Source organism: Lissotriton helveticus, chromosome 2_1 (genome assembly GCF_964261635.1).
Source record: "Lissotriton helveticus chromosome 2_1, aLisHel1.1, whole genome shotgun sequence".
NCBI lineage: Eukaryota > Metazoa > Chordata > Amphibia > Caudata > Salamandridae > Lissotriton > Lissotriton helveticus.
In genome coordinates, this window is record NC_136059.1 from 1,353,917,877 (window position 1) to 1,353,936,010 (window position 18,134).

The 18,134-nt window shown below is 48.8% G+C and overlaps 1 protein-coding gene across 1 annotated transcript in view; it reads right to left on the reverse strand.

Annotated features, from left to right (window-relative positions):
* Window positions 1-18,134, reverse strand: part of CDS1 (CDP-diacylglycerol synthase 1) — a 762,211-nt gene that overhangs the window by 282,990 nt on the left and 461,087 nt on the right. Inside the window, exon 7 of the mRNA XM_078676295.1 lies at window positions 9,953-10,035. Within this exon, the coding sequence (XP_078532421.1) occupies window positions 9,953-10,035 (83 nt within the window). The remainder of the gene's footprint in view (window positions 1-9,952; window positions 10,036-18,134) is intronic.

Below are 18,134 nucleotides of genomic sequence, written 5' to 3' on the forward strand. Positions count from 1 at the left end.
GGCGGCACATTCTTCATGCTCTCGATTTGGGCGGTGAACGTGGCTTTGAACAGTTCCCGGTCGGCCTGTGCCGATGACAATTGCCGTTCTACTGCCCACTCAAGTTTCTCTTGTCCTTTTATCATGTGCTGGATTAGGGCGTCCATCTCTGGGGTACAGATGGACTGGTCTTCCGATCCCACTTCTGACACCAGTTGTCCCGGGGTGTCCGGGGACACGAGAGGTAGGCTATCCTCTACTGGACTAACCGGCACCTCAAGGGAAGGAGAGGCAGAGAACTTAAATAGGCTTCTCAAAGAAGGTTTTATTTGGGTGTAAGTCTTTCTCCTTCGGCTGGGGATGCGCTCTCTGGCGAACGCCGCAGGGTCATAGGCCGGAGGGCGAGGTTGGTCCAGGGTGACTCTTGAGTAGGTTCCACACGTCCTCCAAACAAGGGGTCTGTTGTAGCCACGATCCTCCCGTGGGACCGTGGCGGGGCGGCTCGCAGATCCGGTGGCCTCCTGGCTTCTCCGTCACCTCCGCTCTCCTCGGGCTAACGTCCTCCGCCTCCTCACCACGACTGCTTACACGCTCCTCCACTCGCTGCTCGGGAAACGCTGTCCGTCGCTTCCTTGATCCGGGTCCCTTTTGACGTCGGCGTGTCATCCTCCGTCGGTGGGGCGACGCGGGCCGAGTCCAGCCCCTTAAAGGTATAGGTGTCGTCCACGTCCGCGGTTGGCCACCAGTATCCGGGGTCTCCGATCCTCCAGTCCGATTCTGCGTCAGGGTCAGGCGGCTGTGGAGAGGGAACGGAGTCAGGTGAGACCGCGGGGTCGGACCACCAGTCTGTGGTCAGACCCCCTTCTAGGGGCCCCCGGAGACCCACCCCGTCACAAGTTTATATCCTAGTTTCATGAAATGCGGTTTCATTTCTGATCTTTATTTGTATTATATCACAGGCAGGTGCATCTAAAGTTTACAAACTGACTTGCTGAGCAAAAGTTTTTTTAAATTTCGGCGATGAAAATGAACATAATAAAATACTTCATTTAGTTTAGTTCAGGAAGCAAAAGTAGCTTTGTCTAATGTGTAAGTTCTTAGTGCAGAATGAAGCACTACATAAATAAGTGTATTAATTTTAAAGTAGAACACAACATGTTGGATCTATTTTCCTCTACATGTGATAGAAGCATCTCTGGATGAATGCTCTTCCGCTACAAATCAGCCTGCATATTCCCTTCCATAGAATGCTCACATGCATTGAGAAGTCTCAAGTATTGCTGCAGGGAAAAGCAATTCACCTGCTGCCAGGGACTTATTAAATAAAAATTGTGAACATTTATATATGATCACTTGCAACAAGAAGGTATTCTCGACTGAAACGTTCAATTCCCTGGCTCCCTGGGGTCTTCATGCATTTATTGTCATTGTGATTTTTGATAAATGCGGATTACTATAAATTTCTAAAATATAATATTTGATAATCAATAAAAAATTAATGTATTGGCAATTACTGTTCATGTATTTGACAACAAGTAAGGGTGATACAAATATACCATCTTAACGACAAATATAATTTTCAGTCAATGCTAGACATATCATATTCTAGAATGATTATTACTGTTGATTGTTAGAGGAAGTGCTGTGTAAAGAACCCTGTGTTTTACTCTAGACTGGACGATCTCTTTAAGGTGTGTGCACTTGTTTCAGCGAATTGTGCTAAGCTTTTCTTCTGTATGCAAGTCATTATGCTCTCAGCCAAAATGAAGTGGGTGACAATCACATCCGATATAATAGTTATGGAACGTAATAAAAGTACACTGAAATGGCTTGTGTAATCCATTTTCAGTTGTAGATTTTAGGGCTTGCAACTTACTTAGTCTTTGGGCAAAAGTCAAATCAAGAAAAGCAATACTTAAAATGATAGATATAGGACAATAAATCAAATTTAAGGGCACAAAATTAAGGACTTTTATTGGGTGAGGCCTTCAAACTAGTTAACAGACAGTTTTCAAAATAAAAGTAGCATCAAATTAATTATTATAGGGTCTATCGCGGACAAATAGAAACTGCTACATTCAATCTGCATTTCCGACATCGCAGTAAATAAACGAGAAAGCAAACCATATAACTAGTAGAAAAAGAGTGATGATGTTGTTCAAGGGCCAACGTCAAATCATCAGCCACTAACTCTTGCACATGACTCGGGACTTCGGTAGATCTTCTACAAGAATTGTGAAGCACATTCAGCTACTCTCCTGAAATAGTTTATAGGCTGGGTTTTATTTTATTTGTTTTATACAAGGCTCCAGCAGTAACTGAAGAATTAGGGTGTTTTTCATATGAGAAATAGATACATAATTTGCACTCCTAAGTAGCAGATATATAGATCACATCAATAGGTACTAGAGTTCCTAGGCAAGGGCGAAGGGCCTAGATTTTAACAGTTGAATGCCAGTCTTAATTCAAATATAACTGAAAAAAATGAGCTTTCAAAGTCATCTGAAAGACACAGAAGCCTTGGATGCTTTGCATATGAACAGCAGATAACTAAATTACACATTTGGGGAACAGATGCATAGATTACATTAACATGAACTAAGGTTGCGAAGAAGGCGTAAGGTTGGAATAGCAGAAGAACAATCTTATTTGAGAAAATAATTGAGAAAGGTCGTTTTTATATATTAAATTAACAACTAACAGCTATGTTGCTGCTTTGTCTACTTTCGAGCTGCTTTTGACCTGGTTGTCCATGGAATATTGTGGTACAAATTGAAAGACCAGAATACTCTCTCAGAGGTCTCGTAACCAAAGGTTCCACTCACAAAACTGGGTGCAGGTAGATCTAGATGGGAATGACACTACCATATAAGAGTCCCTGTGGAAAACTGTCTCCATTGGAGTTGTATTCTAGCGTCCCTCCTTTTTAGTCCTTTCAGTTTAGCCCTCCCAGGAAAACAATCAATAATAATTGGAGCTCAGCACGTGCCCTGTCTAATGTTTGCAGATTATCTCGTTCTTATGGAGTATACACCAATAACCTGCAGCGAGAACTTAACACTCTATGCATACTGTAGAAAATGTACAATCTAACAATCAACACCGATAAAACCAAGGCTATTTCTTATTTTTTTAAAGATCTATGAACTTTGCTTGGAACAGGTCAGGGTGTATAAGTATTTGGGCCTTTATTTCTCTGATCATCTGCGATGGGAAAACCACTTTAGCATGCAAAAAACGCTCTTTAATGCCAACTATGAATGTCATAAAGAGATTTGATGCTTGATGAAGAGGGCCATCGACTGGCCCTTTGAAGAAAGCAAGACGTGTTAAAATATTCCCGGAAAGCTCTATAAGGGGCAGAGTTATAATGCCTTGACACTAAATAAGTTAGGATAGAGTGAAAAAGAGTGTGTTTGAAGAAGCTATTCTCTGTCCCTCAAACCTCTATGATTCAGGCCTTGCGCTTTGAAACAGACATGATTTCATGGGATTTATTAGCTAAATCCTGTGCCCTGAAGTTGAATTTTGATTGTGCATTGACAGCCTGTAGCTGTCAATTCACAAACTCTCATTCAAACGGGTATTTCTTTGCTGTGCAAGAGATATTTCAATAGCTGGCTTCTGATCAGGACTGGTGTTGCTGAACAAGTTACTTTACCTTCGGTAACGATATATCTGTAAGAGGCATACATTACTTATAGATTCCTTACCTTAGAATTACCCCCAGGAGTTAGACTGAATCCAGAGAATTTTTTTCATAGCAGTACCCCTGCACGTCGGTAGGTGGCGTCGGTCAACTCCACGTTCGTAGTCTGTATGGTCGGAATGACGTCGCGGTGTCTACTTAGCGCCACCCCTGCACGCTGACGTCAGTTCTGACACAACTTTCCACGGCAGAAGCGCAGAGCCATGCAAGACACTGACCACTGGTGCACAAAACTAGGGCCCAGTAAGGGAGTCCCTATCCCTAGAAGTCAGTTCGCAGAATGGGGAGGATGGGTGGGGCGGTAAGGAATCTATTACTGATGTATGTCTCTTACAGATATATTGTTACCGAAGGTAAGTAACTTGTTCATCTGAAAGAGAACATTAGTTATAGAATCCTTACCTTAGAAGAGATACCCACGAAATACCAACCCGGAAGGTGGGTCTGCGAACTAAGTTCACACCAGGAAGTCCTGGAGAACAAAAAAGTCTGAAATAGCAGGCTCTCTAGACATGACTATCCAGGCAGTAATGCTTAGTAAACGTGTGCAGGGATGCCATGTGGCTGCCTGGCAGATGTCAACCAGCAGAACTCCACGTCCTAAAGCACTAGTAGCTGCCGTCTCCCTGGTAGAGTGGACGCGCAGTCCTATTGAAAGTTCCTTGTTAGCCAAAGAATAACCAATCTTAATGTACAGGATGACCTATCGAGAGATGGAACGTTTGTGCACTGCCCGACCTTTCTTGGCGCGCACATAACCCAAGAAGAGTTGATCGTCCACCCGGGAGTCTTTAGTGGGGTCAAGGTAGAAAGACAGCGCACATGTTGGGTCCAGACGGTGGAATTTCTCCTCCTCTTAGGAAGGGTGCGGAGGCGAGAAGAATGTGGGCAATGTGATGGTCTGACCCATGTGGAAAGAGGTAACCACTTTGGGCAGAAAAGAGGGCCTAGTACGGAGGACTACTTTGTCCGGATAAACAGCAAGAAACGGAGGGCTAGAAGATAAGGCTTGAAGCTCACTCACCCTGCGAGCAGACACATTTCTAGGGCCATTATACCCACACGGTGTGGGATACGGTCGCGGAAGTGCTGCCACAGTGCCCAGAGGAGGCCCGGGTCGTGCTCACCTGCGCTGTTGCTGAGGGTCGAGAGGCAGTAAAGTTCACCACCCGGGGAGTTCTGGATACCGCTGACTCTCTGGGTAAAATGGTTTCCACGTTGGTAGCCCTGAGGCTCTACACGCCTGACAGTGAACGTCTGGCTTCCAGGGGATTTCCAACCCTTTTGGCCATGCCCTTTGATGGCCGTCACCTGTTTGGTGACAAGGCGGACAATGCGGTTGAGAATTTCACAGACTCTAGGGCTACGGCAAGATCCTTGGGCCTCGCAGCTACTTCTCATCCCACACAGTTTGCCTTTCGCCCCTTTCGTGGCTGCGGAACGGGTGCCTCACCACATTCCACCCAGAGCCTCAGGGCAGTGCAAGCTACCCAGCCTCTGCATGGCCGGGGACGTGGGACCCAGCATCGTCGGTCTGGGGGCTAGCGGGCAGGCCAGTCCACAAATGCCCCCTCTGCTGCAGCCTCAAAGCCTTCCTAGTCCGACTTTTCAGGGCCACCAGTCGCCAGTGGGCGGCAGGATCCGCCATCACCTCCCCTACTGGCACAACATCAAGTTGGACAGGTGGGTTTTGCAGATAGTCTGAAAGGGTTACTCCCTCCCCTTCTAGACTCCCCCTCCCTCCATGCCACCAACACTTCATCGTATGTCGGAGGATAATTTGGCTCTTCTCGCCAAGAAGTTACGGCTCTCTTGGCCAAGGGAACTATCGAAAGGGTCCCTGTGCCAGAAGTACATTGTGGTTGCTACTCCCACTACTTCTTGGTACGCAAGAAGGACAAAGGCCTGCGTCCTATCTTAGACCTCGGGGACGTCAACAGCTTCCTCAGGAAGGAGAAGTTCAAGATGTTAACTTTGACTAAGGTCTTGTCTGCCCTCGACCCTGGGCAGGGCAGACAAGGGTCGAGACCCTTGTCTCAACCCTTGGAGACTGGATGACAGCGTTGGACTTGCAGGACGCTCATTTTCACGTCGTCTTGCCTGCCCACCAGCGTTACCTACGGTTCACGGTAGGGCACCAGCATTTTCAGTTTACTGTGCACGCCTTTAGCCCTACCAGTGCCCCTAGGGTGTTCATGAAAGTGACGGCGGTGGTCGCAGCTCATCTAGGCAGATCCGTGGTTCCAGTCTTCTATCTCGACAACTGGCTGTTGAAGACTAGCTTCCCCCGGGCTGTCGTCTCCCACCTCAGACTACGGCGGACCGCCTGCATTCGCTGGGGTTCACTATCAATGTGTTGAAGTCGCACCAGAATCCCTCTCAGCAGCTCCATTTCATCGGAGCGGTTCTGGACAAAGCGCAGTTTCGGGTCTATCCTCCCGAGCAGCGAGTCTGGGATATTCAGGCTATGATACTGATGTGTCAGCCTCTATTCTGGATTTTGATGAGAATTACTCTGAGGCTGCTAGGCCTCCTGGCCTCCTGCATCCTGCTGTTGGATCATGCCAGATGGCATATGCGGGCTCTGCAGTGGGACCTGAAGTTCCAGTGGGCACAGCATCAGGGGAATCTTTCTGATGTTCAGATCTCGGAGGGGACTGCAAGTCAGTTGCAATGGTGGGTCACAGGACAGGATTGGGTCAGCGACAGATCCCTCTCCCTTCCCCAACCAAAGTTCACTGTAGTGATGGATGCGTTTCTTCTGGGATGGGGCAGCCACATGGGGGAGGCGGAGATTAGGCGCCTCTGGTCTCCGGCGGAGTCCGGGCTCCACATCAGCCTTCTGGGCGATTCGTCTTGTACTGAAGGAATTTCTTCCCTCTGTCAAAGGAAAAGTAGTGCAGGTGTTCATGGACAATACCACCGCCATGTGGTACTGTAACAAACAGAGCGGGTGGGGTCGTGGACCCTATGTCAAAAAGCTCTTCGCCTATGTACATGGCTGGAACATCAGGGCATATCCCTGGTGACTGAACACCTGGCAGGTTCCCTGAACGCCAGGTCGGACAAACTCAGCCGCCGGTGCATGATGGATCACGAATGGCGTCGTCACTCTGAGGCAGTGCATGGTCTCCTTCCACAGTGGGGAGAGCCTTAGTTAGATCTATTCGTCAACTAAGAAAACGCGCAATGTCAGTAGTTCTGCGTGTTGGAGTTTCCAGGGCGCACTCGCTCAGCGGTGCCTTTCGTCGCAAGTGGAATTGTGGCCTCCTGTACGCCTTTCCACCTGTACCACTTCTACTCAGACTGCTGAAGATTAAGCGCTACCGGGCCCAAGTAATTCTCCGGACAGGGCACAAATAGTCTGGTACCCCAAGCTCTTGAGCATGCCTATCGATCCTCCGATCAGACGGCCTCTACGGGAGGATCTTCTGTCGCAGCAGCAGGGGACGGTCCTCCACCCAAATCTGTCCAGTCTCCACCTCCTTGCAGGGAGATCGAGCAGCGACAGTTGACAGCTTTCAACCTTCCTCCCGAAATCTGTAATGTCATCTTGGCAGCCAGGCGTCCCTCCACTAAAACTGTATACTCCTGTATATGGAACTAATTTGTGGCATGGTGCAAAGCAAAGGCTGTGGATCCCCTTTCTGCCCCTCTTACAGAGGTTCTCCTCTTCATTCTTTCTTTGGCCCAGCAGGCTATCTTTCGGCCATTTCAGCCTTTTTTTGCCTTCCTGATCAGCCTTCTTTTGTCAAGTCCCCTATTGTTGATAGATTTCTGAAGGGCATTACTCATCTCTTTCCTCCTCCTTTCGTAATTCCCCAGTGGAACTAGAATCTTGTCCTCACTTACCTTATGTGTGCTCCCTTTGAGCCACTACATATTTGTCCTCTTCGTCTTCTTACTTTGAAGACTGCTTTCTTGCTTGCCATCACCTCAAGCCTTATCTTCCAGCCCTCCATTTCTTGCTGCCTTTCAGGACAAAGTAGTCCTCCGTACTAGGCAGTGTTCACCACCCGCAGTCCTAAGTTGGCAGAAGAAAACAACTTCTTCCCAAGATGGTCCAGCTTCTTGATTCCCTATCTGGGGGAGCAGTACTGAATGCACCCTTTTAGGATGAGGCTTGGACCACCAAGCTCTCAGGGGTAAGGTATTGGGAGAGGAAAAGTGAGTCACCAGGGGCTGGGCGGTGGCGTAGGGCAATCATCCTATCTACAGGAGCCCCTGTGCTGGACTTAGACCAAGTGCCCGGAAGCCTGTCAGTGAGGGCTTCATTAAAAGGCAGCAGGAGCTCCAAAGAGGTTGCTGCCGACTGAAGCACCTCAGTCATGAGGTCAGTCCTGACAGCCACTGTAGGAAACTCGAGGCCCAAGGTCTCACCCACCCTACGTAACACCACAGTGTAGGAAGCTCCCTCCTCCGTAGCCCCGGTAGGGGGGAGGAGCATACCAAGGTCTGGGGAGGTATCCAGACCACTGGCATCACCCAACTTCTCTCTCCTGTCTCCTGTCTGGTTACTCAAGATGATCTGCTAGAGGGTCAACAGACCTCTACCAGTTCTCCACACCCTCCACTGGCTGCCACACAGGGCGGTAGGGACCGCCAGGAATGAACAGTGGGACAAAAGTACCCTCCGGCGCCGGTACCGATGTCGGTCGACGTCGGTTCAGCGTCTTGTCCACATCAGGGTGAGGCTGAGGTCGACATCGTTTGGGGGCACAACCGGCGTCGGGTGTGTTTACTGGGATTGGCGCCGGGGGAGGTATTGTGAGGTCGACCAGCACCTATCCGGTTGCAGGCCTGGATTCATGGGGGCCCTACACGCCGAGGCCGGAGCCACCGGCATCGAAGGCCCTGGGCCCCCAGCAGAGTCTGCGGGGCCCGAAGGCTCGCCGGCAGAGTTGGGCTGCCTAAAGAGGCTGGGAAGTGCTTTGTAGAAAGCTTGAAGGTGGGCAGGGGACACTCCAGCTCCGGGAAATGGAGGGAAGCGCGGAACCGACCTGCGGGCTCCGTGTCAGGAGAGCGACGACGCTCTGGGTCCTGCGTTGCGTCAACCGACAAACAGGGAGAAGGCGAAAAGCGATGATGCTTCTTCGCCTTCTTCTTGTACTTAGACTTACCCGAGGAGTGCGAAGACTTTGATGACGAGTAGTGATGGCTCCGCGACAGGTCCCACGACCTTCCCCCTGACCGGGACCTCGAGCAGCAAGGAGCCGGCTGCCTGGCCTCCAAAAGCTTTCGAGACTGCTCCCACAAAGACTTCAGGTTCAGGGCTGGCAGTCGGAGCACGACTTTGGATCGTGGTCATGCTCCAAGCACCAAAGACAAATGAGGTGCGAATCAGTGACCGACATCAACTTGTGACAGGAGTCACAAGGCTTGAAACCGGGCCGACGGCCGGACATCCCTCGTGTACCAGGAGTCGTAAGACTGCAAAAGACGTTGACAAAAAGTGAAAAAAGTTAGTCAAAAAGTGACTAAGGGCACACTCTCTCCGGACACGCGCTGGCTGCGCGGAAAAATAAAGAACTGACGTCAGCGTGCAGAGGTGGCGTCTAGGTAGACACCGCAACATCATCCCAGCGAACACTACGCCGAACGTGGAGTCGACAGACAACACCTACTGATGCGCAAGGGTACTGCTACGAAAAAATTTCTCCTGATCCAGTCTAACGCCTGGGGGTAATTCTAAGGTAAGGAATATAATAACTAATGGTCTCTTTCAGATCAGTACAACAGCACTACATCAATAAGAACACCAAACTACAAATACAATGGCAAGGCATCTATATACAGTACCCACATACTGTATTGACAGTATGTTACATAGACACTAACCTTACCCCCTTACCACATGCATCATGATACAACATAATCTACACGCAAGCCTAACCTTAATTATTACATTTGCTTAATGCCATAAAAACACCAAATGCTATTTCTAACTATAGGCCTAGCCCTAAGCCAAAGTTCGGCCACGCCCCTACCACTCAGCCTAAATCTTACATTAACCCAAAAGACTAACGACAGTTATAGGCAACCTAAGGCTAAGCCAACCCTTCACCCTAAAGCTAACCCAAGCCTAATATGTTCATTTAATTGTATATCAATGGAAGAAAGTATCAGTAGTGACAGTGCACTGGCAACGACATTCAATGAGGGAAAAATGCCTATTGGACTTGCCAGTACTTGCATTCTCCTAAAGCAAAATAAGAATCTAAAACAGCAGCAAAATTACAAATAGTTTGACTATATCAATCTTACCAGATCAAGCCTTCAAACAGATTTTGGATGACTAGATGAGATTGTGTGACAGTAATCAGCAAAGTGACATGAGTCCATCCGAACTGTTGATGGGGCAACAACACAACAATCAGTGAAATCAAAAAACAGAAGACGACAAAATATGCACACAGTGAAAACAAACGTTGATAACAGTGAAAAACACCAATGCAGTAAGAAAAAAACAATGAAAACATCTGGATGGAAACAAAATGAACATGTTTATTACTGGCTCAAGTATTCCAAGCAAATGAAGTACAATTTGAATTAGTTATTATATCCAAGGCGCCACATGCAGGCCGCTTCATGGAAACAACATGTTGGAGTACAAAAGTAGATTCCCTTTTCAAGTTTTTATATTCAAATTTAACATGGCAGTTGAAAAAACTTAACATACAAAAGATCGATTAACAAATACAAAAGATCGATTAAGTTAACTTTATAAACGTTCATATGGACTTTCAGAATGGAGCTCCCTAATCGAAAATGGTAGTCATACTAGGGAGTGTACTTGTAGCACCCCAATGACACAAATAGGTCTGCAATACCTTTAAAAAAACACATTTTAACAACGAGCATCGAACATTTGACTAATACAAATAACAGTTAAGTGAAAAAATATTTCTCGAAAATATTTAAAAAATACGCACAGAATGGGTTTACACAGGAGAAACCTTTTACAATGTACTAGGCCAATTTCTGCAATTTGACTTCATTGTTGAATGACACTTGTCAGACAACAATATAATTAGTGAAGAACCGATCGAGTGAAATAATGGAATCCATCGCATTAAAGCCTTCTGGCGAATTACACCATATTCCTTAAACTACAGGTGTACAAACCTTTTATAAGTCAACTGCTTAGACCTTCAAAAACGAATTGTTATGCCATGATTAATGGGGAAAAAAGTTACCGAGGGTTGTTTTACATATCATATCCCACATGGGCCTGAAGAAAGAAAGACTCAAGAAAGCAAGGTAACTCGAACCCAACTGGTGAGGCTCACGGCTGCTGAAGAGATGGTAGTAGAGTTTTCAATGTTATCTTAATTTACTTGTCGAGAGCCAACATGTGGTCAAATGTAGGTTTAAATTTAGGATGATTGACGCTGTATAAATCATACATTCAACACAACATTTTGTGCAAATGTTAAACGTCTGAAATATTGGATTATTAAGTTAAAACAACAAACATGGTTGTCCATAACGACGTTTACCGTCGTTGCCTAGCACATGGCGTTTTGCGTTTTTCTTGAAAGTAAGCGGCACTCTAATCTCTAGTATGTGCTAATGAGTTGTTTCAGCTGTTCTCTGTATGTATGCATGAAGTATTTCTATGGAGTGAATTTAACCGAAAGGAAGGGGAGTACTGCACAGCGTACAGCGGAAAGACTGCCAATATTTCAATGTAAGGGTAGCTGGTTTCTAATAAGAAAATAGGCTGTTACTGTAATGTTTTCTTTTCATTTTAAAGTGATGTATTTTCAATGATTCTACATTTGAGCAGGGTTAGGGTGGTACTGATGCAAACTGGTACATTGTTCGTGATCCAGGGGGCATAGATGGAGAAAGCCTGTTGCCTTGTTTTTTCTTCATCTCCAGTCTTATGGAGTCCTGGCGGCTGGTGTGCGGCGAGCCACCAGACATAGTAAGCTAGTCGGTCAGATAGGCAGGGGTGCTCGTCAGGATAGCTTCGTAAATGATGCAGATGGTAATATGGTGCATCGATTAAATGGAGTTAGTAGAGTTCCATTAAAGTGATGGTCCTATGTCATCACGCCCTTGAGGAGGTGTGCTTACTTGGCCAGCGTGAAGGCTAGGAGGCCATGGAGTAGGACATCGCCAGCAAGCAACTGGGTGAAAAGTACGACAACAAACAGCAGCCCTCAAGTTCATTTTATGGGTCTGGCGGAGTTTTGACTTTCTTTGGTAAAGAGAGATGGAATCAAGCTCCCTTTGTGTTCTTGACAATGTGTCCCTTGAGGGTGAGATCGGTGTCAAGGGTGAATCAGAATGGCTTGGCATTAGGTGGAAGTGAAGGTTCAATTCGGTCCAAGTTCAGATCATGAGTCCGGTTTGGACTACTTGTTGCTTCTTGTTCTTGGCAAGTAGTAGCAATTCTGTTTTGGTGCAATTAAGCATCAGGTATGTGTTGGAAATCCAGGTCTGGCTGAGGTGACTTTCAAATAGTATTGCGTGTCATCTGCATAATGGTGAATTTTAAAGTAGATATTGGAGATTAGAGTCCCAAGGCACTCCTTGTAGAGGATTAAATATGACCGGGGGCAGACGGAATCCTACGGAACTCCGCAGGTGATTAGGATCCTCTGGGACCTTTAGATGCCCATGTCCGTGAACTGATCTCAGATGGATAGATTGGAGGAAAAGCAGTGCAGGATGTTTACAGTGAATACTATTCAAGACTTAAGGTGTGGATGACAAAGGGGTTGCCTGTGTGGAAGGCAGCTGAGATGTCCAGTAATATTCTAGAGCTCTGCTCAGACATATTTTAAATCTTTTACTATAAGCTTGTATGGTGTGTCTGGGACACATATTTGCAGAGTATCCTGGGCAAGAAAGCAAGTCTTTGCTGAGGGACTGCACTACTCACTACCCTATTACAAATGACCCACAGCTCCACATATTTTTCTAAAGGCAAGTATCCAAGGCAGGCACACCCCTAGAAATGTGGTGTATCTCTTTAAGAGCAAACATTCTGCTCCAGTTGCAAACTGCACAGTAATGTTCCAGGTAGCATTATGAAAATTAAACTACCACACTTAAAGCCTTAATTAGGGCAACTACTTGTGTCAAGGCAATCCTGTGTCAATTTGAGGAGAAGGTCATCCGCAGTCTGGCTGTACATGTGACCAGTTCATAAGCAAAGGTTCTAGGTCCACAATGGAAATAGCAGGAATTTGCACTTCCATCTCTCTTAAGCTACTAGCACAAATAGATAATTAAAGCCGCAGTGAGGCAGATTACAGCAGGGTTGGCGGAATTACCAGGCATGCTGATGAAATTCCCCTATGAACCAGTCCACAAATCTAGGGCAATAAACCCACAGCATCGTTGCCGCTCACGAGACTATATTTAGGTCGGCATGTTATCAGCCCTCTGGAATTGCACACACAAGAGGTATTGAAATTCAGTCTGCACCTAAGCGCTAAAAATAATCGAGCTGCTTGTTTCCACGTGACTCTGCAGGCTATCCGTTTACATTGCTAAGCCAACGAAGCCAAGAATGAGACATTGTTCAGAGCAGCATTGAAGCCCATTCCCAGTCTCCTGCATCATTCTCTTAGTGGACTGTAAACAGAGTCTGGCAGGATCATGAAATAAATCTAGTTATGGTGGAAAAATAATCTGGGGGTTATAAAGTGCTCCCTTTTCTCATACCTTGACGCTCGGATGGAACTTAGGGGTCGCAGATAAAACACCTCACTTGCCCCTTGGCACTGGCTTTGCCTCAGAGATCGCAAAATCGATACCAAAAACACACGGGCGGCTCCGTATTCCATATTTTTTCAGCACGTTTTACTTTAACCTAACAGTGAATAATATTCATTTATTCACCATTAGTATAATAAAACATGGAGTTAACTTAGCTGGCACATAACTTTTGAAGGCAGCTGTAGTAAGTAAAAATATTTTTAAATGCATGTTTTGAGCGTGCTTGCAGGTGGGAGTGTGATTATGTGAGATAAGAGCATGTGTATGTTTGAGCGTGTGTGTGAGTAAAAGTGAGTGAAAGTCAGTGACAGGTAGTGAGGGAGACTGTTTGAAATAGAAGCCCAAATTCACAAAAAGGCGCTGTGCTGCCGTGCGACAAACCGAGAGAAATAAATGCACCGTATCTACCAAGCAGACCCCCCAGGATATTGCATGGATTAGCAAATTTAGCGGCACAAATATGGAAATTTAGCGGGACAAATATGGAAATTTAGCTGCATTTTGCAGTACTTTATTTTACTCATAATCATTCATTTTTAGCTTTAAAACAATGGAAACTGTTTTAGCTGAGTATTCCACTTTGAAATAGGCCCAGATGTGATGTAATTTCCTGTGATGTCCCTTCCACTACCCCTAGCATTTTAGTGAATTGACACCAATGCTCTAGTTGGCCATGTTACCCCTCACCTTCCATGTTTGTAAAGCCTGCCTCTCGGATCTTAACTGCTTCTTGGCGCTACAGTTTTGACATCTAGGTTATATGTATGCGTGGATCCAAATTATGGTGACACTGACACGGCTTGAAGTTTAATACATGTAAAAGCTGCGTAGAGTGCATTTGATGATACAGAGTCTGCATAGGATTAAAGGTATTTTTTTGGTGATAAACTGGCAGGGAAATGGGCAGTGTATAGTGGTGGAAGTCACAGCAGTGGTAACCCAGCAGCACCACCAGCCTGAGTTGCACCCCTCCGGAAGGGGAGATGCAGTTCAGAGGCAGACTCCCCTGAGGCATGTTGGCACTTTGGCCCTGAACTCCATGAAGCTGCACAGTAATCGGGGTGGGGGGGAGGGTGTTTAGAGGGGATTAGAGGGGCATCCCAAACAAATCCACCCCACATCACTCCCCAACTCCTTCATTTTCGCAGGCACTTACAAAAGTGCCAATTTCACGGCAAACTACGAAATCCTGGAGGGTATGATTAAGATACAGTGCATTGTTTCGCTCCCTGTGCACTTTTAGCAGCCCTGCACCTACGCACACTCCCTTGCGTAATAGTGCAAGGCTGTATGCGTTCTTTAATGCATAGTTTTTGTACTGGAAAGGGTACATTCCAGAACAAAAACGATGCTTTTCTCACTTTACATGTGTGTTGTACAATGTAGCACACAGGCAAAGTTGGAAAAAGGAAGAGAAATGACACAATTTCTCCACGTTACGCCTGCCTTGAGCAGTCGTAAGTCTTTAATGCAACATTCCTCTGTACCAATGCTTGTAGAGAGAGATTTGCATCAAAACAAATAGGTGGCTGCATGTGAACTCCCATACACCATCCATGGAATGCCCACTTGTAGCAAAATAACGCAAAGCAGTTCATAGCACTATTTTGCATTACTTTGAGATACTAGCCAAAGCAAATCTGAGATTAAGAGCGAATACAAGTGAGTGAGATTGAATAAGAATGACTGTGTGTGTGTGTGTGTAAGTGTGTGTGTGTGTAAGGGTGTGTGTGTGTAAGGGTGTGTGTGTGTAAGGGTGTGTGTGTGGGTGTGTGTGTAAGGGGGTGTGTGTAAGGGTGTGTGTGTGTGTGTAAGGGTGTGTGTGTGTGTGTAAGGGGGTGTGTGTGCGTGTGTGTGTGTGTGTGTGTGTTTAAGGGTGTGTGTGTAAGGGTGTGTGTGAGATGTTTGAGTCATGTGAAATGTCTTCCTGGAAGAAGAAAAAACCGGAGGTAGGAGTCAGATGATGTCACTCCCTGTGATGTCCTTAAGAGTATGCAATGTCACTTCCGCAACCACTGGAATTTTGGTGAATCAACTAACATGCCTTCACGATTGTTAGAAAGGCAGTCCCGGGGGAGGCAGAAGATGTCTGACTGACCACCCCTAGGTCCACCTCTCCGTCGAGAAGCAGCCGAGCGTTATCGAGAGGCCTCCTGGGTGAGGGTCCTCTCCTAGGATCGTACAGCAGAATAATCCCAACACTACAAACGGACACCACACAAGAGGTTAAGTTCTTAAGCTTTATCTGAAATAAAGGTTGCTGGTTCTCAGCGAGGTGTACAGGCAGATCGAGGGATCTGTAGAGTCTCGTAAAAGGAACGGGGTAGCGGGACGGTCTCAATATGGGTGCAGGAAGGGATACCCTGCGCACAGCTCTCAATCCTCGAGCCGGGGGTTCCGAGAGGCCGAGCCGCGGCAGCGCCAGCAGGACTCGACAGGTGGTCGGTAACGGAGAGGAGGCCGCGGCAGCGCCAGTAGGCCTCGAGGTGGTTTCGGTGAGGAAGGGCCGCGGCAGCGCCAGCAGGCTCTCAAGATGGTTCAGCAAAGGTGGGCCGCGGCAGCGCCAGCAGGCTCTCAAGATGGTTCAGCAAAGGGTGGGCCGCGGCAGCGCCAGCAGGCTCTCAAGATGGTTCAGCAAAGGTGGGCCGCGGCAGCGCCAGCAGGCTCCCAAGATGGTGCAGCAAAGGTGGGCCGCGGCAGCGCCAGCAGGCTCTCAGGGTATCTTCAGGTTGCAGGGGGAATGAGTTCTTCTGGTGTCAGCCGTGACAGCGTCAGCAGGGCTTTCCAGTCCAGGATACAACTCCCGTCCTACTCCGGGGCTGGCCCAGATATAGGACTGGGGTCCTTTGATGTCCGGACCCTCGCGCCTGGGGGCCAGAGGGGCCGGGATGATGGTGTCCAGACACCCAGCAGGGGGGTGGAGCCAGCGCCCAGGGAGGCCGGAGGGCGATCGATACCAGGCGTCCGGGGACGGCTGGAGGGCCATCGAAACTCCCCTTCCTCCGGGATCTGTTGAGTGGCCACTCGACCACCTGGGTGGATCTTGGTGCCTCGATGTCGGGCTTCGCTGGGGCCTGGGCTGGGGCCGAGGCCACGTGTTCGTGACGTGGTGGGCCCAAGATGGAGCCAGGCAGGTAGTGGTGGTCCGGGAGGGTAACCGGACCGGCAGTGTTGGGGCATGCAGGGTCGGGCAGACGGGGCTGTCCGAGGCTCGGTGGAGGGCCGATGTCGGTCTGGGCCCGCCATGCGGGAGGGGTAGGACCACGCCATGAGGCCGGGTCCAACACGCGTCCCCCCCAGCTGAAGGCAGGGGAGAGTCACCCATCTTCTTGGGGATTCTCCTTGCTGAGGCGGAAGAATGGGGACAGGCCGTCAGCATTGGCGTGGTCGTTGCCGGGGCGATGTTCCACAGTGAAGTCCATCCCCTGCAGGGAGATGGACCATCACAACAGTTTCGGGTTTTCTCCCCGCATCTGCATCAGCCACTGCAGGGGCCGGTGGTCGGTCTGGACCCGGAAGTGGGTGCCGAAGAGGTAGGGCCGGAGTTTCTTTAGGGCACACACGACGGCGAAGGCTTCCCTCTCGATGGTGCTCCACCGTGGTTCTCTGGCCAGCAGCCGCCGGCTGATGAAGGCGACGGGAAGGTCGGCTCCCTCCGGATTTACTTGGGAGAGGACCGCCCCAATGCCGTGCTCCGAGGCGTTGGTTTGGACCACAAACTCTCGGCTGTAGTCGGGGGCTTGGAGCACAGGGGCGGTGCACATAGCGGTCTTTAGTGTGTCAAAGGCGACCTGGCACTCGGGGGTCCAGCGCACCTTTTGGGGTAGTCTCTTGGAGGTTAGTTCTGTGAGAGGCCCCACAATGCTTCCATAGTTCTTTATGAAGCGCCGGTAATATCCTGTGAGCCCCAGGAAGGCTCGGACGGCTGTTTGGGTGACCGGGGGCTCCCAGGCCCGGATGGCGTCAATCTTTGGCTGGAGGGGAGCCACCTGGCTGCTCGCCACTTGGTGTCCCAGATAGGTCACGGACCCTTGGCCTATCTGGCACTTGCTGGCTTTTATTGTCAGTCCGGCCCGTCGGAGGGCCGAGAGGACCTCCCAGAGGTGTGTCAGGTGCTCATCCCAGTGGAGGCTGTACACCGCAATGTCGTCTAGATAGGCGGCGCTGAACTCCTCCAGTCCGGCCAGCACCCGATTCACGAGTCTCTGGAAGGTGGCCGGGGCGTTTTTCATGCCGAAGGGCCTCACCTTGAAATGGTAGTGGCCATCAGGGGTCGAGAAGGCCGATCGCTCTTGTGCTCCAGGGGTGAGGCCGATCTGCCAGTACCCGGCCGTGAGGTCGAAGGTGCTGAGATACTTTGCGGCCCCCAGGCGATCGATCAGTTCATCCGCCCGGGGGATGGGGTGTGCGTCGGTCCTGGTGACTGCATTCAGCTCTCGGTAGTCAACACAGAACCGGAGCTCCGGGGGTGTGCCGGGGGCGGCGGCTTTGGGGACCAGGACGACGGGACTGGCCCAGGGACTGTCGGAGGGTTCGACTACCCCCAGAGCTAGCATCTTGGCCACTTCGGATTGAATGCAGGCCCGAACTCGGTCGGGCACTCGGAAAGCTCGGTGTCTTACAGGCGGGCTGTCTCCGGTGTCCACATCGTGTACACACCACCGGGTGACTCCGGGAGTGAGGGAGAAGAGGTCTGCAAATTGCCCCAGCA